The 23,176-nt window shown below is 46.4% G+C and overlaps 7 protein-coding genes across 7 annotated transcripts; 3 read left to right on the top strand and 4 right to left on the bottom strand.

Moving 5' to 3' along the window:
- Positions 1-1,229: 1,229 nt before the first annotated feature.
- Positions 1,230-1,658, top strand: DFJ58DRAFT_634287 (uncharacterized protein; the record flags this gene model as incomplete). The annotated part of the gene is made up of 1 exon (XM_041381252.1): positions 1,230-1,658. A coding segment is annotated over one exon (429 nt), but the record flags the coding sequence as incomplete, so codon positions are not given.
- A 543-nt stretch (positions 1,659-2,201) lies between these two features.
- Positions 2,202-3,711, bottom strand: DFJ58DRAFT_728553 (uncharacterized protein; the record flags this gene model as incomplete). Its single annotated transcript, XM_041385602.1, has 5 exons — positions 2,202-2,465; positions 2,524-2,856; positions 2,908-2,945; positions 2,992-3,364; positions 3,433-3,711. The coding sequence occupies 5 exons, from the start codon at positions 3,709-3,711 to the stop codon at positions 2,202-2,204; spliced, it is 1,287 nt and encodes a 428-aa protein (XP_041243300.1).
- An 88-nt stretch (positions 3,712-3,799) lies between these two features.
- On the top strand, positions 3,800-4,773 carry DFJ58DRAFT_841906 (uncharacterized protein; the record flags this gene model as incomplete). The annotated part of the gene is made up of 5 exons (XM_041392764.1): positions 3,800-3,910; positions 3,986-4,259; positions 4,432-4,442; positions 4,637-4,640; positions 4,673-4,773. The coding sequence occupies 5 exons, from the start codon at positions 3,800-3,802 to the stop codon at positions 4,771-4,773; spliced, it is 501 nt and encodes a 166-aa protein (XP_041243301.1).
- A 396-nt stretch (positions 4,774-5,169) lies between these two features.
- On the bottom strand, positions 5,170-6,410 carry DFJ58DRAFT_791257 (uncharacterized protein). Its single transcript, XM_041390308.1, has 4 exons — positions 6,197-6,410; positions 6,040-6,141; positions 5,545-5,953; positions 5,170-5,524 (listed from the first exon to the last, which is right to left on the bottom strand). The coding sequence occupies exons 1-4, from the start codon at positions 6,275-6,277 to the stop codon at positions 5,265-5,267; spliced, it is 852 nt and encodes a 283-aa protein (XP_041243302.1). The 5' UTR covers positions 6,278-6,410; the 3' UTR covers positions 5,170-5,264.
- A 1,733-nt stretch (positions 6,411-8,143) lies between these two features.
- DFJ58DRAFT_413601 (uncharacterized protein) lies at positions 8,144-9,445 on the bottom strand. The gene is made up of 5 exons (XM_041380282.1): positions 9,190-9,445; positions 9,046-9,142; positions 8,857-8,992; positions 8,437-8,785; positions 8,144-8,387 (listed from the first exon to the last, which is right to left on the bottom strand). Exons 1-4 carry the CDS (start codon positions 9,321-9,323, stop codon positions 8,577-8,579), a joined length of 576 nt encoding a protein of 191 aa, XP_041243303.1. The 5' UTR covers positions 9,324-9,445; the 3' UTR covers positions 8,144-8,387; positions 8,437-8,576.
- Positions 9,446-11,671: 2,226 nt separating this feature from the next.
- Positions 11,672-12,043, top strand: DFJ58DRAFT_413680 (uncharacterized protein). The gene has a single exon (XM_041380283.1). The coding sequence runs from the start codon at positions 11,811-11,813 to the stop codon at positions 12,009-12,011; it is 201 nt and encodes a 66-aa protein (XP_041243304.1). The 5' UTR covers positions 11,672-11,810; the 3' UTR covers positions 12,012-12,043.
- Positions 12,044-15,592: 3,549 nt separating this feature from the next.
- DFJ58DRAFT_791313 (uncharacterized protein) lies at positions 15,593-16,199 on the bottom strand. The gene is made up of 4 exons (XM_041390309.1): positions 16,075-16,199; positions 15,907-16,028; positions 15,783-15,857; positions 15,593-15,687 (listed from the first exon to the last, which is right to left on the bottom strand). Exons 1-3 carry the CDS (start codon positions 16,168-16,170, stop codon positions 15,809-15,811), a joined length of 267 nt encoding a protein of 88 aa, XP_041243305.1. The 5' UTR covers positions 16,171-16,199; the 3' UTR covers positions 15,593-15,687; positions 15,783-15,808.
- Positions 16,200-23,176: the final 6,977 nt, after the last annotated feature.

Consider the following 23,176-nt stretch of genomic DNA (forward strand, 5'->3'; position numbering starts at 1 on the left):
TATTGTCAGTCCTCGGAGACTTCTCAGAATTACTGAGAATATACAACATTGAATCGCATTGCAATGTGAAATAACCGTCTTTCTACGTTGATAACCATTTGTGCCTTCCGTACATTATTATACATCTGATTACTCGAGTGCACAACTAGCAATAACCACACGTGGGCGAGACGTACACTTACAGCTGTTTGCATAAATGATGACAGTACGTGCCTTCTTGAGAAAGAAGAAGAAATAAATAATCTAACCTAGTATTTCATCTCGCACTGCAACAATCATTGTTGATGTATCGAAAACTAAGCCGCTGTAGAGACTCGCGTTTCTGTGGGCTCATATGGGCTCATATTACAAATTCTGATGACTGGCCTTCACGGCACAACTCGCACCATCATCCACTATGACTTCCACCATCATGCGCACCACTTCCCGCGAAACGCGCCATAGGCGCGATACTTTCCCGCACAACACACAGCATTCCCGCGCGCGCGCTTTCTCGCGCTTAAGCGCACTATGTCGCACAGCATCCAGGAGCATCCATCCATCATCCAACCAGTCCCTCAGTATGTCCCTTTTCGTTATCTGACCATATTTAGCATATTACACTTCCCATTTCGTTATGCACCCTTACTTTACATCACCTTACCTCATTTACATACTTAGAGCGCTCCCTATTCAGCTCCGAGCCCTGGGAGAGCGCTTAGCTAGAACTTACATACTCTGATGTTTGTTTTACACCCCACTAACCCACCAGCTTCCTACCACTCAGTATCTATCACCAGTTAGTTCCATGCAATGCATGTGTCCATCATCGTTTTGAGGCCCTAGCATCAGTCTATAGCTAGCGGGCACTATCAGTATCCGTCTAGATCCGCACTTTTCCCCTTATCAGTCTCAGTATCCGTCGTCTACACTTGTGCACCACTTGCACTACCTTCCCGCGCTCCGCGCTCTGCGCACTTTCGCATTCCGCTTTCCCGCGCGCGCCTTCAGCGCATTTCTCGCGCTTTCACCGCCATTCACCAGGGTTGTTCAGCATCATTCCATGGATCCTTGCTTTCCTTGCTTCCCCTTTAGGGTCGAACATTCTTGCATTCTGCGAGTATAGCAGCTAGGCAGAGCTGAGACTCACTTATACTGGCTGAGCACTTTTCTTATATGTGCCTGCCAGGTTGTGATACCCACACCGCGACGTCAAACTTGCTGCCATCAATCTCTACGAGCGTTGACATCTCTCTCTCCACGATATTCTTACATGTGTTGGATTCTCAGAAAGTACTTTCTGGCGTGTCCTTAAGCTTTGGCGTGAGACAGGCGATGTCGTTAGCCCCACCTGTAGCCTCCGTGGGCGCCCTCGTATTCTCCACTGCAACGATGTCCTTTATCTCATCCGTCTCATCCGTCACCGTCCAGGGTGGTTCTTGGATGAACTGCTCGAGCTACTTGATACCAATCGTTTCATATCTGTACACTACACCACAATTCATCGTGAGCTGGAGCATATCGGTGTTTCCTTCAAAAAGCTCAAACGGATCGCAAAGGAAAGGAACGAGCAGCGGAGAATGGAGTTCATTATTTGGATGAGTCAATATCTACCTGAGGAGATTGGTTTTCTCGATGAGACTTCGAAAGATGAACGCACTCCAGGGCATTTGCATGGTCGGGCACCCAAAGGACAGCGTGCCACTAGCCGCCAGGTCTTTGTCCGTGGACAGCGTGTTTCTGCGTTGGGGCTCATGACCATTGATGGCATGGCTGCATCAATGGTTGTTGAAGGTTCATTCACAACCGTGAAATATCTTGAGTTTCTCCAGTCTACAGTGGTGTGTAATTGATTCAAACTACATCAGTAAATCACTCGGTTCTGTACAGAACTGTACAGTGTGACAGGCCGACAGCTTGGTCCCTTCTATACAGCTCACTACAGTACTACTTCACTCTGTAGATCTCTGTACAGATAACTCACAGACACCCAGAGAAGGGCTCTTGTACCAATAAAATATAATTGTGCCGCTGCTGCTAGCTGCTCGACTGTTCACACATGTACACACAAGCAAAAATCGACAAAATCAATAATAGCATTCAATCAGATGCATACTACACTAAACAACGCTCGAGATAGAATCAATGCGGGGCAATAATGTCAAGAATAGAAAGACGTCAATCAAGGATGATTTTCAAATGAGAATGTCTCGAAGCGTCATTCACATTGCCGTCGACTTTGTAGGACTCCGCCCTGTGAGAACTTCATCAGCATGCAATACTTCAAAAGCAAAAACTCCTTGCCATCCAGCTGCAGCCCAGGAACGAAGTTGCCGCGCTAATTTCGGTCCATGGTAAGGGTCACGCATGATCGATTCCAGGTTAGTGAGCATAGCAGTATACAAAGAAGAGTATTCCTTTGCGGTGAACTTCGGAAATGATTTTCCGCTGCCGTTCTTAGCAAAGCCATCTAGGACACAATTAACCTATCAAACATGTGGTCAGTGTGTTGTTAGTAGGACATGGAAGGACGAAAAAAAATACCGCGGTGCAAACCAGTGCCAAGCACTCTAGCGGTAAAGACTTCTGGAAGACCTCAGGTCTCCTGCGAGCAACACGGTAAGACCCTGTATAGAAGAAAGAGATAGAAGCCTCGCGGAGCACAGGATGAGAGGCGTTTTCGGTTTTCCCATTTTCATCTACACCGTTGCGTAAGAAAATAGTGTCTTTGAGCAACTCCGTGGCAGCTTCTTCAACCCAGGCAGCACGTTGTTGGGGTGGGACATGAGATGGAGGTATGAGGTCGTACATGGAGGGCACAATACTGGCAACGGTCTTCTTGAGGTCCGAGCGCCACGTTGATAAATCCTCATACAGCTAACATAACAGCACGTTAGATATCGGATGCGTGCCAATGAATGCACACACCAGTTTTGCCATATCATGCTTGCGATCAGGCCAAATACCTGGTAGACACGTCAGTAAAATATCTCGACAGCAAAAAAGACCTACCCTCTTCGACTTGTTGACCACCCTCGAGCCATTCGACGAGCGAAGCCATGAGTATCTCGTTGATGGAACCTGTCAAATCTTTCGCTAGTTTGGGGAATGGGTTCTCTATCGCGTGTTGGGCGTGGCACTCGCTCTTCGTAACCTCAAGGAAGTTTTTCCATCGTGGACCATACCAGCCTAGTTGAGTGGCTCTAGGCCCATCACCTGATTCCTTCACTTTTGCTGATGTAGTCTTGACGTTTGTGTCCTTTGACTTGGAAGACTTTGTCTCAGCGTGACGTAGGAGGTCAAGAACTTGTGGATCAGGAAGTCGAGGGCGTCCATTTTTCTGGTGGTGGCGCTGTAAGACATCATCTGGCTTAGGTTCAGCCGGCTGCCAAACAAACAGAAAATTAGTAGGCTTTGATAGGCAAGTGGAGGGTCAGGATAGTATTTGGTTACTTCACCGCCCTCATCCATAATTCCACCTCCCATGATATTCTCTTCATCACCGAATTCACCGCCATCATCACCAAAGTCAACTACCATCGCCTCGCCTCCGAGTTCTGGTTCATGAGAAATGTCGTGCTCGATATTCACTGGGTCCAAGGGTGGAATGAGGGAATTAAGCTTGATGATATCTTCTAGCCACGTGTTGCAGCCAGACCGGGGCTGGCTCATATGGCGAGCGACAGATGTGTGGTCCTTCAGAATTTTTCCGCACGATGGACATTGAGGCATAAGGGTAAGGGTGAGACATACGACAGTCATCATTAACCTTCTGATCGATATTTCGGCATTTTCCGATACTGACTTAAACAATACTACCATGAACATAACCAAACTGCGATCTCTATCAGCACGCGCATCAGGGATGGACGAGCAGATCTCCCGTTTACATCATCGCGAAGGACCATCGGGTGCATATGACATATACAATGTTCTTCATTCTGTCAATTCCTTGGTGATGTCGATCTTGAAATTCGCTTTTTCGATGTACCTTACATTTTAACAGTCCATACAGGATCCAACCGACTCTGAGGCCAACCTGGTGTTGGACCTTGTAAGAGCTAAGCGGCAAGTTTATCTAGCGCAAAAGACACTGGCGGACTGTATAATACGCGAGAACGAAGTGTTGGCAAACTTACTCCGATATCGAGCTGAAGAAGCAGAAAAACGACTGGAGGACGCGGATGTTGGATTAGGGTGCATGCGAATCGCATTTAAGAAGAATGGATGGAGTCATTTTCCTCATCCGACTCAAACACGCGATGGCCGCCTACAAACTGGTAAGCTAACGATACGAAACTTGATGCAGGAGGTTGATTATCCCAGTAGAAGATACTGAACGTGGTCGTCACCTCACCGTCCAGCTTGATTGATCCGAGCGCTCCCTCTTCACATTATTATGATACTCAACTTATGTATATGCTGTTGTTGCATGAATATTTCGCTATGCAGTGTTATTTGTTGTATGTCCTCTCAGGCGTGAATGAACATATGCGTCTCACTCAGATCTTAAACTATCTTCACTGCGGCTGTTTAAGTTTGATCATTCAATTTGAAGCCAAGTCATATCGTACGAAACTGAGTCGTATAGACCTAGAGAAAAGTACTATGTAACTACTACCTATATTAGTTGATAAATTCTTGAATTATACTGTAGAACTGTGAGTAACTGGAGACAATGTATACTTTGCAGCCACTGTTGGCTGTGACTTTGGCGGAACTGTGGACTCTGTGGCTCACTGTCGTGGGAACATGATTTGTGTACATTCTGTGGAGAAATTTGTGATTTACTGATGTATCCTAAATGTTGAACATTCTGACAAGACTTAGCTTCCTATGTGCTCACCCTATCCTGGTCCTCTGTCTGTTCTTGTGATGGACAATGCAAAAATCCCATCATGAGGAGGGTGTTGCTGAATTGATAGAAGCATATGGTAAACTCCTTTGTAGCATGATTGTAAGCTTATTCAATCGTTCAATTGAAACTTTCGTAGGTGTTCGAGTCGAATATCTCCCACCTTACTCCCCCGACTTCAATCCAATTGAGGAAGCGTTTTCAAAGATCAAGGCTTTCATTCGTCGTTACCAAGACTATTTTCTTGCATCAAATAGTATCATTTTTGACATGTACGAAGCTATGAGTATCATTACGGCCTCTGATGCAGCAGGTTATTTCATTCACGCAGGTTATTTCTAGTTCATGGCTTTCAAATTGTGTCCCAATACAAGTACATGACAATAACAATACAGAGCAATCTGAACTTCTATGCGAGAATCAGTCTGAATCAGTCCTTCATAGCCCATCGTGCGACAGCGTCTTTCATTGCAGTGATTTCACCGTTCTTGAAACCCATCTCCTTCAGCTCAGAAACAATGATATACCTGATGGTTCGCATCCCCGTATAGCCATTGTCAGCGAGTTTGGTGAGTATGTCCTGCGAGAGTTCAAATGCAATGCAGAAGTCTGCGAGGGACATGTCTGGACCGGGCCTTGCAGAGACAGAAAGGAGTGGGATGTCAATGGTGTGTGTGTTGGCAATATGGTCTATGGGAGCAGTGAGTAACGGAGGGTGGGTGCTGCAGCAGGTCGTAGATAGCTAAAGAAGTCGTTTGGAACATTGAAATTGATTGTCAGAGTATTCGATGCAGATGGGGCAGATTGTGTGCCGTTTCGCTGAGCGAGTTGGCGCTGGATCAATGGAGCAGTGTCGGATAGGAGATTTGATGATAGTCCATCGAATTCTTTGTGGTTGGGCGGTTTTTCGATTGTTGTAATTGGAGGTTTAGCGGCCAGTGCAGCTGCCCATACTGATATATGCCGATGAGAGAGTGTGAAATGGGCACTATTGTCAGGTAGGATGTAGCAATAGCCAGAACTGAGGCAGCCAGGTTTGTTGCACGCGTATCGATTTTGCAAGAGCTTCATCTGCGCTGAAAGCTCGATGTTGAGTGGGAGTTCACTAGGGTCCTTCTTCTATGTGAACGAGAGGGATATCCAGCAAGGTCCGAGTCAGTCATGACAAACAAGATAGCAAATGAGTAGTATATGACTTCTCGTACCTTCTTCTTCTTCTTTTTCTTCCTGGTGTTGCTATCACTCTTGCTATCGGTGCCCTGACTTGCATCGCTGTCCCCACTCGAGTCATCGCCGTGTTTTCGTTTCTTTTTGGGCTGTAAACTCAGAATCAAAGAGCATATATACATGTACCATACGAACCGTTAGTGGATCAGGTTTCTTCAAGGCCTCGATGACAATCTTTGCTGCAGGAGCCTTCATTTTCAACACACACTCGAGCATATGATCATATTCTGATTGTTTCTTCAAGGACAATGACGAGGTTTGGTGCCGGGCAACTGTGAATGTGACTTTGTAGTCGTCGTAGGCGAGTTTCTTCGGTTTCAGTGCTTCTGAGATATATTTCAGTATTTGGTGGGCCTTGATGTAGGAAGTTGATGCAAACTGATACACAAACGCCTACAACGCTCATCATAACACGTGACTTCATACTTACATAATCTAGACCTTATGCGCTCCGTGCTTTGTCTGTTGTAACACCTCAGTTGCTTGTATAGCCAACTGAGGTGAGATATATTCATTGACTACCTATTTACCTAACTAACAGTGTATATAGTATATCTTCTATAGGTACATATCAATACAGTTGCTTGTATAGCCAACTGAGTATATCTTCTATACTTGAGGGTATCAAAAGGTTCATCATTCGAAAGCTTGATGATTGCAGGTTCTCCACTTCTCTTCGCTTTCGGTTTCTTCATTTCAGTGTAGGAGAACATTACGAGAGTATACAAGATTGAGACGACGAGTGGTAAAGGTACTGACAAGGTCTTACAGTCAGCCTTCAGGTATTCAGAATCAATGGCAAATGAATATGTTACCCTTCCTTAGGCTTGAGAGGGCGACCAGGCTTGCGCTTCGTAATTTCCGGTGAGTCTACTAGTTCATCGAAGGTGGATTCCACGACAATTGTTTCATCCTCAGGATTGTGCAGGTCCCTGACAGCTGCTGTTATCAAGTCGTCGTCGGAGTCCATAGAATCAGATGAAAAAGAGTCAGGCATATGTAGTTTCAAGACAGCTGGAGCTAGTATGCGTGATAGGATATGTTATTTGCTCCTATGTATGTACGATTTATTTATTTCTTCTTCTTTCTCAAAAAGGCGCGTACTGTCATCATTTATGCAAACAGCTGTAATTAAATAGTGTAGAGGTCTCACTGGAAACAGATAGGCTAACTCATGCTATAACAACTACTCACTTGCACACTGCAGTTACCACATACTACGACAGACAAGTAAGGAGTGCCGCACCTTGTTACCAGATCATCACGAATCTGTATCTATACCCAGTTCACATGTATGCCAGCCTATAATAACTATGTCACGTCAGAAGGCCATCGCCCCACCCCTCCTCACGTCCGTATGCAATATCTCGTGTCCCCTCACAAAAAATCCCCAACCCAAGAAAGAACCAGCACACTACTTCGCCTTGAACCCTCCTCAAGTTCCCTCACCCTCTCCTCCCACCCGCACTCCTCAATCCGTGCCTCTAGCACACGTATCTATTCGAGGACGCGCTGCGTGAGGTGTTTGGCTCCTGTGTCCTCTGTTGTGAGTTCATGCTCGCCATCCCCCACGACCAGTTCACTTCCGCTAGTCAATGTCGCCAGTCCGCTCTCATCACACCCCTCCGTCCTATCCTCTGGAGCCCGAGACATAGCAATCCTGGCTATAAGGTCCAACTACCCGTTCCATCACCCGTAAGAGTCAATAATACTTTGTCAGAGACGGTGGAGTGGGGCACCACCTAGCAGGGGGTGATCGAAGTAGAGAGCCAGTTGAGACCATCGCTGCACACAAAAACACAAGGCACTCACCGCCCCGTCAACCCAGCAACCTCCTGCAGATCTTTATACGCGTACATGAGTCACCCACCTGTGTCTGCGAGGGATATAGCGGTTGGAGATGTAGGCTCTGGGAATTTGTCAGCTGTTCGCTGGTTGAGGAATATAAGAAAGAGGGACTAGGATCGGATCCATAACACCAAAATACTCACTTTCCGTGCTGGCAGAAACAATATCATCCATGTCGCTCTTCTGCTTTCGTCCCCGCTTTTCCAACCTCGCCCACATCTGACATCTTTAGATGAAACCCAAGTCACGAACTACGCGGACGCCGCGGTCATCTTAGCTGCCTTCCTTACTGACTAGTGGGACCACCTTGCGCAGGAGGGCCATCCGCCTTTCGTTTCCCTTTATGGTCACGGGGTGCGTCGAAGTTTCAATGCTCTCAGGCAACACAGCTTTTGGTATCTCTGTCAATGGTAGCACACGCAGGAACTTCAAAGTAGATGTGTGAATGGGACGTTCGTTCTCTGGCCCAAAAGTCCAGCTATGTGTGCATCAACGAGATACTCAATACAATCATTGATCGAACTCACAGTCGCAACAGGACTTCCACCTGCCACCGGAGTGCTGTTGTCCAGTCGCTTGGAGTACTCTGACGGATGGAAGAGGCTCCCATGTACATCTCGCACGTTCGGCACCACCACAGGTACATCGTCCACGCCGTGGAGATTGATCACTGTTTTAAGACGTCCTTGCAGATCAAGAATGCCATTGACAGTCCAGCTGTGAACCTCTGCTTCATTCGGTCCCGTGATCCGACGCAGCACTTGCCCTTTCCATCTGTGGAGGCGATAACTGAAGCCGTCTCCTTACCCGAGAAGCGCTGCTTGAGAACATTTGTATCTATATCCATTGACTTCCCTCCGTCGAGAATACCCACCCCTGGTAAACGTGACATCCGTGTGTGGCATGCAGATGTCAGAATGTGCTGACACCCTGAATGCAGAACTCACTTTCGAAATCCTCCAAGGAGAACTCCGGGACAAACGAGAGATGATAAATGTTTTCTACCGATTGTGCGAAGTCACACGGATTGATCACGAGAAGAAAGACGTTGACTGCTTCAACTGTATCGAGAAAGCGGGAAATCTAAGTGAAACATAAACGGCAAGGCATCACTTCTCCAGAGAAGCTTGTCATACCTCATCGACACGAGCACCGAGTTGGCTCTCGTAATTCATAGCAGCTCCCGCTTCCTCATGCGCAAGTCCTCCCACTGTGGATCTTGATGGCCCATGCCTGCCCTGCTATTAGCGGCGATGCATTCAGAGATGAATGTCACGTACATGAAGCTTGGGACAGCCACTCGTCTGCTCCTGGCTAGTGCTCGTCGTCCAATATCTTGCCAACTCCAGGAAGTGCCAACGTGAGGTGGCACACCTGAAAGTTGTGGAGCGGGCGAATAAGGGAAGATAGACATACAAGCCGATCGTGCCGACTACACGGTGGCGGTTGTCGTAGGCCTGTGTCCATAAGACATTAACCCTGAGAAGTTAACAATCTCCACATCTTTTTGCCGTCCAGGGATTTATCGTCTGTGAGATTGTTGGCAGGCAGAAAGACAATAAGTCTAGTTAGTCTAATTTAAAGTGTGACATCATGGCGCAGACAATTGCAACATTGCAACAGTCTCGAAAAGAATTGGCTGATTAGGCACAAGTTGTATGAGCCAGGAACTAGGAGATTCGTATGTGGCTTGGCAATATGGGATGACACGCGGATGCCCGAAGAAAACGAGAGAGGTTTTAAGAGATGGGAACACGTTTGAGTTCGACAAGAGGCTAGCCCTCCACGGGGATGTTGGTGAAGGAGTCAACCGCTTAAGCGCTAAACTGATCCGAAGAAGATGGAAACTCCACGGCCTGTCTGCGACAGTCTGTCTGGACTCTGCATTGAGATCTGCTATCAAACGGAGTTTCAATGAACCATGCGACACTGCCACTGCAGCGAGTAGCTGAAGCGGCGCTGACGCCAATATTAATGTTGGGAAATCTTCAAAAATTTGGCGGATCCAAAAATGTACTTTGCTTGAGGGCTTCTCCCACTACTGTCCCCTTTCTACCTGATTTCACTCTGTAATTGTTGATGCGAACAATCAAACTAGATTATCACTTATAAACCCGATGGACGGCGGTATATCTGCACGTCCTCTGAATCAAATACGCCCTGTCCTGGAATATGTCGATGGTCCCAGATGTTTCCGCTGTTCCACTCATCAGTTCTTCTTCTATTATCAAGTATTTTGTAGGTTCGTAGAGAGCAATTGGGATGCCAATGGTGACATCTCAATATCTTTGACTATCGCTTCGCAGCTGCAAGCTCTACAGTGGTGGTATACGATTGGGGTGAGTGAGATAATACGTTCCGAGAGATCATTGATATGTATACAGTATTTAAGCATTAACATTCGGACAAGAGGTAAGTTGATGTCATGACCTTCGCACCTCACTAAGAATGCTTTAACAGTTCGAACTAATCTTAGTGAGCAAAGTCCATATCAGAACCAAGTAGGATGACGCAGTTGACTCGAGGCAGAGGAAACGTTGGTCCTTCATGAGTGTTCTTTATATTTGTGTACGTTATTGTTACTATGAGCGCAGTTGGCATGTTGTGCTGATTTCAACATATGCTAGGTGCGCTACATTGGAATACTATTTGCTGCGTACGTTTACAAGGTTATCTACATAACACTGCAATGTGCTAATAAGTCATATCTCGCAACCAGCATCAACATCCTGTGTATGTGTCTTCAAATGTGTTCGCTCCTTCTGACTGGCGGCATGTAGCGATTCTCCCTTTCTCGCTTACCGATGTAGTACGTATTCTGCACCGATGCCTGTCATTCCCACTCAACTACTAACTGCGCTCCTATATAGGAGTGAGTGATATTCTCTGCTAGCTTATGTCCTCAAGAGAATGACTTCAACAGCTGCAAGTCCATTTTAAGTTTTATTCCACCATCAACTAACTGGGTTTTCAGGCATTATTATTTGGTATGTAGGGACATGGACTCCCGTCATCGTAAATGCTTTGTTGGGCGGTGAGCTCACCCGTGGCTTCCTTACTGATATTGACTTGACTGAAATATCATTCAAAGTCACCATGATTGCTCGGATAAATGCCATGTATCTGGGATCTCGAAAGTTGCTCATCTTCTTGCTGTAACCTTGCTGGCTTGTACGATCACCTCCGGAGTTATGGTGGTAATTGGAAACCTGACTGTTTCGTCGCGTAAGTTTTAATCATTGACGAAAGCCTGGAGCACAAGAGACTCACGGACATTTGTTAGAGGAAGCCGACTTTTCCGACTATTATATTTGCATTGACTCCATGGACATGGACATGACAAATCTGACTTATGAGAGTGTGATATCTACTGCTGTATGGGAGATCCTCGCCTTGTTTCTCACGGTCTGGATTGTTATAAAGCACTTCCGACAATCGCCAACGGGATCGGCCATTGGGCGTTTCAAGATGTTAATACAGAGTCATGTGTTTTACTTTCTAGCGTGAGTTCGATTATTTGGATGTTATTATCTTGTTTCACTGAAGTTCCGCATGTGCTAGCTTTGCTGCTATGGCTTCCTTAAGAATTGGCTCAGTGTCTCTAAATATTATGGTGTGCTGACCTGTGACTGGCATCTGCAGCTGATCACACTCTCACCATTTCTCTGCAGAACTCATTATCCATGGGAAGTGACATTTTCTCTGGCATTTGGTCAATCGCCGAGGTATTGCAGCTGTTTGTGCTGGGACCGCATTTGATCCTCAGCATTCGAACATATCACGCCAAGCTCGTGGCTAGGTCCGACGGGGGAATAGCCATGACGTCTATCGGTGCTTACCAGACTGGTTGACCGGTGGAGATGCGTCGACTTGGAGATGTATAGCACAAAAACCGATCTAAATGATCAACCTCGGTACTGTGCGTGGAGCATGGATATTTGTTTGTTTCGTTGTAACATTTAGCCTCATCTCGCTATGTATCTGGTGTTCCGAAGTGATTGGGTGGACAAAACTTCTTGTACTTACTTTCTGCTACCTAGGATACGGAGTCCCCTCTAGATACAGAGTGGCCATTCGACAATCGATGCTTGAAGCTTCATGAACCCAGCTTTTCAGAGATTCTACTATCTGGAGACTTCTCAGCGCATTGAAACATGAAAATATTCTACGTTGATAAACTTTGTGCCTTCCGTGTATCATGAACCTGTTTGCTTGAGTGCACAATTTGAATTAGCAATATTAAGAGCGGTGCATCCGCGACTATGCCTGCGCGCAGCAAGCAAGGCAAGGAGTGGTGAAGACTACGACAAAGCCCAGAAGACACTAATAGCATATTGGAAAAGCTGTGCTCGTGGAGTTCCAAGCATCGATTGGTCATTCCGTATCTAGAGGGGACTCCATGTCCCAGGTAGCAGTTAGTAAGTACAAGAAGTTCTATCCTCCAAATCACTTCGGAACACCAAATACATAGCGCGACGAGGCGAAATAAATATCACAACGAAATAAATAAATATGCATGCTCCCCGCACAGTACTGTGGGAGATCATTTAAATCGTTTGATGTGCTACACATCTCAGGTAGTCGACGCATCTACACTGGTCAACGTATCTCCGCCAATCCGGAAAGCAATGGATGTCATGCCTGTTCCCCCGCCAGTCCTGTCCACGACCTTAGCGTAATGTTCTCGAACGCTGAGGATCAGACGCGGTCCCAGCACGAACATCTGCAACATCTGGGCAATTGAATAAATATCACTTCCCATGGAGTTCTACAGAGAAATGATGAGAGAGTGGTCAGCTGCATATTCCAGTCGCAGGTCGGCGTACCATATTATTTGGAGACAGTGAACGAAGTCTCAAGCAAGCCATTGTAGCAAAGCTAGCACATGTGGAACTTCAGTGAAACAAGATAATAACATCCAAATCACCGAACTCACGCTAGAAAGTAAAACACGTGACTTTGTATTAACACTGTGAAACAGTCCCCAATGGTCGTTCCTGCCGGCGATTGTCGCAGTTCACGGAAGTGCTTTATAACAATCCGGACTGTAAGAAGGAAGGCGAGGATCTCCCATGCAGCGATGCATATAGCACTCTGGTAAGTCAGATTTTCCATGTACATGTACATGCCGTCAGTGCAGAAATTGTAGCCGAAAAGGTCATTTTCCTCTGGTGAATGCTCGTGAGTCTCTTGTGCCACAGGCTTTCATCAATAATTAAAACTTACGCGCTGAAAAACCCAGGTTTTCAACGATCACCATAACTCCGGAGGTGATCGTGCCAGCCAGTAAGGCTACAGCAAGAAAGATGAGCATCTTTTTCGATCCGTGATACATGGCATATATCCGAGCAATCATGATGACTTGAATGATATTTCAGTTAAGTCGATATCAGTAAGGCACTGCGGATGAGCTCACCGCCCAGCATGGCATTGACGATGACAGGGATCCCCATCTGTATGTACCCAGTGATAGTGCCTGAAACCTCAGTTACTTGATGATGGAATAAATATTTCAAATGAACTCACAACTGTGAAGTGGTTATTCTGAAGACACACGCCAGCAGAGAATATCACTTACCCCTGCATAGGAACGTTGTCAGCAGTTGAATGGGAGTGGCAAGCATTGGTACAGAATACCCACTGCATCGGTATTCAAATTAGGGAGATTTCCTGTATGCTGCTAGTCAGAAGAAGCGAACACATCTGAGGACGCATACCCAGGATGTTGATGCTGGTTGCGAAAGATGACTTATTAGCACATTGCAGTGCTATGTAGATAGCCTTGCAGACGTACACACAACTTAGTATTCCGATGTAGCGCACCTAGTATGTGTTGAAGTCAGCACAACATGCAAACTTCGCTCGACGTAGCAAAACGTACACAAAGATAAAGAACGGTCATGAAGGACCAACGTTGGCTCTGCCCCGAGTCAGTTGCATCATCTTGTTTTGTTCTGATATAGGACTTTGCTCACCAAGATCAATTCGAACTGTGAAAGCATTCTTAGCGAGATCCGCAGGTCATGACATCAACATACCTCTTGTCCGAACGTTGATACTTGAGTACTGTCTAAATATCAATTGTCCCTCGGAATATATTATACCGCCTACCCCAGTCGTATACCACCACAGTACAGCTTGCAACTGTCAGGCGGTATTCAAATATATTGAGACGTCACCATCGGCATCCCAATTGCTCTATACGAACCTATAACGTAGCTGGAAGAAATGAGCGCCAAGAAAGAGAGTTCTTCTGAGGATGTGATCATATCAGGATGGGGCTTCTGAAGTGCGTGCAGAATCTGCAGATATACTGCCGTTGGAGCAGGACAATGTGTCTCGACGATGAACTCGGTGTGATGTGATGATGTGTATGTGCTGACATGCGCTCTCTATCGTCTTGCCAGCTGACTATATAAGTTGCGTAGTCCGAACAGACTCTAAAAAATACTTCTTTGGGTCTACCCGAGGTTTTCGGCGGTCCAATGGTGGTGTACGGGTACTGAGCTCGGCGGTTTCAGATCCGAAAATGTAATTTGCTTTGAGTGTTTGAGTACCCGACCTAGAGCGCTCGGTTGCCAGACTTGCCTCGAATAAAAAGTCCTAACATCAATAAACACCGAACTTGCGCCGAACCATTCCGTACAGTAGTACTTCATAAAGGACCTCGAAGACTACAATAAACAAAAACCTTTCTCGGCTCCCACATTCAAGTGCTACATCCTGCAGCTATGGTGCGGGGCACTGCCATTGACGCGACCACCTGTGTCCTACCCACCTCCCGCTACTCACCAACACACTCACCCAAGACCCTTCCCCACCTTTCCATTATCCTGCTGTTGCCCTCCATTGCCCCACACATCTACAACACCTTCCTCAGGCGCAGCAATCCGGCTAAACGTCCAACTCCCCGTTCCATCGCTCATAAGAGTTAACATATGGGTGTGATACTTTGTTAGAGACAGTTCGCGCGCATTAACATCATCAGGATTCAGCATCGACACGAAAAACCAGAGAAACGCACCGTAAGGAGATAATGATCGATGATATCTCTAGTACCTTTGCGTGCTCGTATACCTTGCCTTCGACGTCGGAGCTCACGGCAGATGTGCATTCTGTTGCGTTTCAGAATAAATTGGGAAGTGATGTATGGGAAGAGATCAGAAACTAACCGTCTAATATCGCAACTTTGGGACGATGGTAAAAAAGACGGGCCATCGCGAGCTGTTTTAAACAAGTTTAAGAAACGAAGAGAAAGAAACAAAGCACCCCAATTCACCATCTGCTTCTCCCCCACTCAACACATCCCCCCACTCCTTAACCGCATCCCTCCCTCCTTCCATATCCATCAAACACTCGAGATGAGCAGCATCCAGCAAGCTTTCGAGCTCTAGCAGCGCTGCGAAGAACGCGATGAACTCGTATACGGAGTGTGAGTATATGACTTGGGAGGGACCCGGTGGGGCAGTAGGGACACTGGGCGATGACGAATGAGTGGGCGACCGTTTGAGTCGTCTATGGGACGCGTGAGCGCACTGTCGATTGAAAGCATGTGTGCACCATCAGTGTACATCGAGCCCTCGAGCATCGAACGACTCGCAAGTGCTCAAAGCCCTGCCAAAACACGCGCAACAGCCATCTTCCCAACCCGGTTATATCTCGTGATCATGAGGTGCGTGCCTAGTCGGAGCGTGAGCGTGAGTGCGTGGACGATGGTGGTGGTGTTTGGCCTTGAGAGGATTTCTGAGGGGGTGGATTCCGAGGATGGGGATTGGGGTCTGTGTGAGCTTTGAGTTTGGAGGTGGTAGCGTTTCATATGAGCAGAACGGTGATGGAATGATGGAGGTGTGCGAAGGTGGGAAGCAAACTATACCTTGTATATCGAATCCACATGTTTGGTCAATCGCAAGTATGTTGTGAGGTCCCATTCACGTGCGCCTCCGTCGTATAACCTGTCTTGGCGTCAGATAAGTGACAAGTGTGGAAGACAGAACAAAGAGCACTCACGCGGCTTCTTCGCTGTCTCTCCCGACGCATCCGACACCAAGTCATATTTGCCTTCCAGACGAGCTTCCACAGCTGCGAGACGACCAAAAGCAAGTGCTACAGCGCGGAGGATCTGGGTGGATGTTAGCATCGTTCCTAGGATATTGTAGTCAACATACCTTGGCAAAATTGATGGAAGGCAGTACGGTGCCTCTGAAGCCGAGAGACCTTGTGAGTTGCGAGGTGAAGAGAAGGAGATTGAGGGAAGGTTTCATGAGATTGCCGCTAGAAAGAGTTAGTTTGGATTCACGGGCGAGAGGAACATACTAGATACTAGCGACGCTTCAAGGAACGCAAAAACTCTGCCAGTTCCGCAAGAGGCGTCAAGGGAATTATGAGGGTGTACTAATGCCGAGACGCGCTACGATTGAACTTGGTCATGTATTTAAGTGTTGATGTTAGGGCGAAGATGGGACTGCGGACGTCTGATCATTGAGTGAGTGTACACACGCAGTGTCACGCCACTTCAAACATCAGGGCTTTGGACTTGAAGCGAAGGTTACACATCGGAGGTTTGGACATTTTACGTCTTGCAAAATTTCAATCAAAGCATATCTAGACCTGCCTAGAGCATTCTAGACCTAGCCTGGAACGCTCTAGATTGCATTTTGAATGTCACTAGTGGCAAAATGTAGTAAAATGTCGAAACCCCCACTGTGTTAACCGAACCGGCCGAGTCACCCATTTTTTGGTTAACATGTGACTTGCCGTGACCGTCTCGTTTCTTCCAGTTTCTTCATCTATCAATCATTGTAGGTCGAGAACCTTTTCACAGAAAAGGTTTTGTTGTCGTATTAATGTTTTATAGCAATTGGTGAGCACTGGGGTTATGTAGTTGGCATGATGCATGGCGATAAGTACTATGTTCGTTGGTAAGCTATGCTATCCTGACACGAACAACAGAGTATTGTCGTCGGGACATTGCAGTTCGATCCGATTTTGACGGGTAACAAGTAAGTAATTGATGTATGCGCACTGGGCAGCTCTCAAATCTTAAATCTCTCCATACACAGTCCGCACACCAATTGGCCAGCTGCTAATGCTACCTCAAAAAACGAATCCCCCAACCCAAGTAGACTCCCACCCAGTGACTAGGTGGGAGTCCATTCGGGTTTGGGGATTCGTAGTAGCGGGAGAGGTTCCGTCAAATTTTCAAATGTTCATTCAACCCCTTGTGACCCGCTGACTCACCTCGACACAGGACTAGTATTGTTTCAAAGTAAGCAAGTGCTCTGTTTGGAATCAGGGACTCGCTGCAATAATATATATTTGAAGTAGCTTATCTATGGCGATGATTTGGCTATGAGCTTTGTTGGTAAGCTAGGTCGACGGAACTAGATCCGCTCATCTGCTACGCATACTATGTATCCTGGACTAGAACTTTTGAAGGTGCTTTCTTGACGCCTCACAAGCAGTTGTGCTAGAAATAAACCTGCCAGTACGCCACTCCATTATGATTGAATGATGTATGGCACAATATTAATAATTCCCGATAGTCACTAGGCTCGTAACCAGCGCTGCTGTATACTGAAGTAGATGGCGCGTCTACCTCTCAAAGACGTAGTCCAGACTTGTCATGAGAGATGGTCATGCCGAAGTCGACATTGACTCAGGCGTTCCTACCGATCTGTCGCTTGATCGTGTGATGTTGCAAATGCCGCTCTTACCCGTGCACATCCTCATCATGATCATCAGTTCATTGTCAATAATATACAGCACTGACATAATGAAGTCCTGCGGCTAGTCCGTGTTAGAATTGGTAGAACTCGGGAACCGTTCTGGAAAAATGGTTGTGCCTGGCCCATGACAGAACTCTAGAGTATCCGGCACCCGCGGAGAATCTGCCAGACATGTAATTAATAGCACAGTTTGAACTCAATAGAACATGTCTGCATCACTGATCAATATTTAACAATGTCAATTTCGACTCATCTGTCGAGATTGCACAGGATCTTGAAGCATCCTTCGCGTGGGCACCTCCACTCTCGACCAAGCCTTGTGACGCAGATGACCTTCTTGCTGGTCCAGAGAGTATCTCGCCTGACGACGATTGCTCCTGAATTTGAGGCTCTCAAAGAGTCGAAGAGGACCGAAAAAGATGAGAACTTTGACGTAGTTGAAGTACTCGAGGGAAATGCTTTGATTTTGGTGAGTTGAATCGGGTCGAACAAGGAGTAATTCCGCAGGCTATTCAAATAGATGAAGTTAACTGACTCGGAGGTGGTGAATTACAACGGTGAGGATGACGGATGGATGGCCCTGGGACGAGGCAACCGTTTGATATCCGAATCGTCGTTAGGCACGCCGTACGTCATAACTAGTACACATAGTCTAGTAGCATCGGTTATAACCGGTAGAACTGACCCCAAGTAGTTCTACCCCAGTACTTTCACTACATGGTCACAGGCACCCAAACTAATCACTATAAAACCTATGGACGGCGGTATACTATCTGCACGCACTCCAATACGCCCCATCCCGATATGACCATGGTCTCAGATGATCCCGTTTGGTGGCCGTTCATCAGTTCTTCTTCTCTTGTCAACTATTTTGTAGGTTTGTATAGAGAAATTTGGATGCCAATGGTGACATCTCAATATCCTTGACTATTGTCTCACAGCTGCAAGCTCTACTGTGGTGGTATACGACTGGGGTGAGCGAGATAATATATTCCGGAGGATCATTGATATGTATACAGCATTCAAGTATTGACATTCGGACAAGAGGTCAGTTGATGTCATGACCTACGATCCTGCGCATCTCACTAAGAATGCTTTAACAGTTCGAACTAATCTTAGTGAGCAATGTATTGGAACCAAATAGGATGATGCAATTGACTTGGGGCAGAGGCAACGTTGGTCCTTCATGACCGTTCTTTATATTTGTGTGCGTTATCGCTACGAGCGCAGTTGGCATGTTGTACTGACTTCAACATATGCTAGGTGCGCTACATCGGAATACTATTTTCTGCGTACGTTTGCAATGCTACCTACATAACACTGCAATATGCTAATAAGTCATATCTCACAACCAGCATCAACATCCTATGTATGTATCTTCAACTTAATGCGTTCGCTTCTTCTTCTGACTGGCGGCATGCAGCGATTCTCCCTTTCTCGATTACCGATGTAGTGCGTATTCTGTCCCGATGCCTGCCATTCCCATTCAACTACTAACTACGCTCTTATATAGGAGTGAGTGGTATTCTCTGCTGGCTTGTGTCCGCAATAAAATGACTTCAACAGCTGTAAGATTATTTGAAGTATTTATTCCCCCACCGAGTAACTGGGATTTTAGGCATTATTATTTGGTACGTAGGGACATGGGCCCCTGTCATCGTAAATGCCATGCTGGGCGGTGAGCTCATCCGCAGCTTCCTTACTGATATTGACTTGACTGAAATATCATTCAAAGTCACAATGATTGCTCGGATAAATGCCATGTATCGGGGATCCAAAAAGATGCTCATCTTTCTTGTTGTAACCTTGCTGGCTTGCACGATCGCCTCCGGAGTTATGGTGATAATTGAAAACCTGGGTGTTTCAGCGGGTAAGGTTTGATTATGGGCGAACGCCTAGGGCACAAGAGACTCATGGGCATTCACCAGAGGAGGCCATCCTTTCCGGCTACTATATCTGCATTGACTACATGGACACGTACAAGACAAATCTGAATTACGAGAGCATGATATCCACCGCTGTGTGGGAGATCCTCGCCTTGTTTCTTACAGTCTGGATTGTTATAAAACACTTCTGTGAACTGCGACAATCGCCGGCAGGATCGACCATTGGGAACTGCTTAACGATGTTAATGCAGAGTCACGCGTTTTACTTTCTAGCGTGAGTTCGGTAATTTGGATGTTATTATCTTGTTTCGCTGAAGTTCTGCATGTGCTAGCTTTGCTATTGTGGCTTCCTTGAAACTTGGCTCACTGTCTCCAAACATTAGGGTGCGCCGACCTGTGACTAATATCTGACCACTCTCATCATTTCACATGTCTCTGCAGGACTCGTCATCCATAGGAAGTGATATTTACTCTGGCATTTGGGCAATCGCGGAGGTATTGCAGATGTTTGTCCTGGGACCGCGTCTGATCCTTAGCATTCGAGAATATCACGCTAAGCTGGTGGCAAGGGCTGACTGGGAAATAGACTTGACGTCCATCAGTTCTTTCCAGGTTGGTGGAGATGCGTTGACCGGTGATGTATAGCACATAACACGATCAAAATGATCAACCTCGGTACTGTGTGGGGAGAATGCACATTCATTTGTTTCGTTGAAATTTAGCCTCGTCGCGCTATGTATTCACTGTTCGGTGTTCCGAAGGATAAGGCGTGCTCAATTCTTACGATTTCAAGTTCAAGGTGTGTCAAGTCGCAACCAAACAATAAATGTGATGGTATTACATAGCTAGTATGAGCATTCAACTGTGCTACAGTACTGTATGTAGTTCTATATATAATATGAGGATGCTCTATTGTGCTATGTAGCCTACACAGAGCTATATAGTTTCGCAGAGTGCAAATGGCGGCCAACCTTTTTCCTGATGCTATGCCTGAGCATAGTAAGCAAGGGAAGAAGTGGTGAAGACCATGACAAAGGCCGGAAGACACTAATAGCATATTTGAAAGGCTGGGTTCGTGGAGCTCCAAGCATCGATTGGCCACTTCGTATCTATAGAGGACTCCATGTCCCAGGTAGCAGAAAGTAAGTACAAGAAGCTCTATCCTCCGAATCACTTCGGAACACCAAATGCATAGCGCGACGAGGCGAAATAAATATCACAACGAAACAAATAAATATGCATGCTCCCCAAACAGTACTGTGGGAGATCATTTGGATCGTTTGATGTGCTACATATCTCAGGTAGTTGACGCATCTACACCGGTCAACGTATCTCTACCAATCTGGAAAGCAATGGACGTCATGTCTGTTCCCCCGTCAGTCCTGGCCACGACCTTAGCGTAATGTTCTCGAACGCTGAGGATCAGATGCGGTCCCAGCACAAACATCTGCAACATCTGGGCAATTGAATAAATATCACTTGCCGCAGTGGAGTTCTACAGAGAAATGATGAGAGTGGTCAGCTGCATATTCCAGTCACAGGTCGGCGCACCATGATATTGGGAGACAACGAACTAAGTCTCAAGCAAGCCATAGTAGCAAAGCTAGCACATGTGGAACTTCAGTGAAACAAGATAACAACATCCAAATCACCGAACTCACGCTAGAAAGTAAAACACGTGACTTTGTATTAGGACTGCGAAACAGTCCTCCATGGTCGTTCCTGCCGGGGATTGTCGCAGTTCACGGAAGTGTTTTATAACAATCCAGACTGTAAGAAACAAGGCCAGGATCTCCCATGCAGCGATGCAAATCGCACTCTGGTAAGTCAGATTTGTCATGTACATGTACCTGCCGTCAATGCAGAAATAGTAGCCGAAAAGGTCATTTTCCTCTGGTGAATGCTCGTGAGTCTCTTGTGCCACAGGCTTTCATCAATAATTAAAACTTACGCGCTGAAAAACCCAGGTTTTCAATGATCACCATAACGCCGGAGGTGATCGTGCAAGCCAGTAAGGCTACAACAAGAAAGATGAGCAACTTTTGCGATCCCAGATACATGGCATATATCCGAGCAATCATGATGACTTGAATAATATTTCAGTCAAGTCAATATAAGTAAGGCACCACGGGCGAGCTCACCGCCCAGCATGGCATTGACGATGACAGGAATCCCTATCAATATGTACCCGGTGATAGTACCTGAAACCCCAGTTACTTGATGGTGGGATGAATACTTCAAATGAACTCACAACTGTGAAGTCGTTATTTTGAAGACATAGGCCAGGAATATCACTACTCACCCCTACATAGGAGCATTGTAAGAAGTTGAATGGGAATGACAGGCATTGGTGCAGAATACCCACTGCATCAGTAATCGAAACAGGGATATTTCCTGCATGCTGCCTGTCAGAAGAAGCGAACGCATCTGGGGACACATACCCAGGATGTTGACGCTGGTTGCGAGAGATGACTTATCAGCGCATTGCAGTGTTATGCAGATAGCCTTGCAGACGTACACACAACTTAGTATTGCGATGTAGCGCACCTAGCATATGTTGAAGTCAGCACAGCATGCCAATTGCGCTCTACGCAGCAATAACATACGCAAATATAAAGAACGGTCATGAAGGACCAATGTTGGCTCTGCCCCGAGTCAATTGCACCATCCTGTTTTGTTCTGATGTAGGATTTTGCTCACCAAGATCAGTTCGAACTGTGAAAGCATTCTTAGTGAGATACGCAGGTCGTGACGTCAACTCACCTCTTGTCCGAATGTTAATACTTGAGTACTCGGTATAAATATCAATGGTCCCTCGGAACATATTATCCCGCCTACCCCAGTCGTATACCACCATAGTAGAGCTTGCAGCTGTCAGGCGACATTCAAATATATTGAGACGTCACCATTGGTATCCCAATTGCTCTATACGAACCTATAACGTAGCTGGAAGAAATAAGCACCAACAAAGCGAGTTCTTCTGAGACTGTGATCATATCAGGATGGGACTTATGGAGTGCGTGCAGAATCTGCAGATATAGTGCCGTTGGACAATGTGTCTCGACGATGAACTCGGTATGATGTGATGATGTGTATGTGCTGACATGCGCTCTCTATGTCTTGGCTGACTATAAGTTGCGTAGTCCGAACAGACTCTAAGTTAGTAAAATATTTCTTTGGGTCTACCCGAGGTTTTGGGTGGTTGGTGGTGTACGGTGATTTGACCATGTCGACTAGATTAGATCTGCTCATCTGCTGCGCATACTAGCCTTGACTTTTGAAGGTGCTTCCTTGACGTCTCACTGCAAGCAGTCGTGCTATTCCCGATAGTCACTAGGCTCGTAACCAGCACTGCCATACTAAAGTTGACGGCGCGTCAACCTCTCAAAGATGTACTCCAGAGGACTCCAGATTGGTTACAAGTCTAGGTAGTCACGCTAAAGTCGACATTGACTCCTCAGGCGTTCCTACCAATCTGTCACTTGATCGTGTGATGTTGCAAATGCCCCTCTTACCTGTGCAATCATCATGACCATCCGTTCATTATCAATAATACAGCATTGACATACTGAAGTCTTGCGCCTGGTCCGTGTTAGACTTAGTGTTGTTGGCGGAACTCGGGAGTTTTGCCAACCGGTCTGGAAAAATGGTTGGTT

The sequence above is a fragment of the Suillus subalutaceus genome (assembly GCF_016647625.1).
Source record: "Suillus subalutaceus strain FC151 chromosome Unknown DFJ58scaffold_61, whole genome shotgun sequence".
Classification (NCBI taxonomy): domain Eukaryota; kingdom Fungi; phylum Basidiomycota; class Agaricomycetes; order Boletales; family Suillaceae; genus Suillus; species Suillus subalutaceus.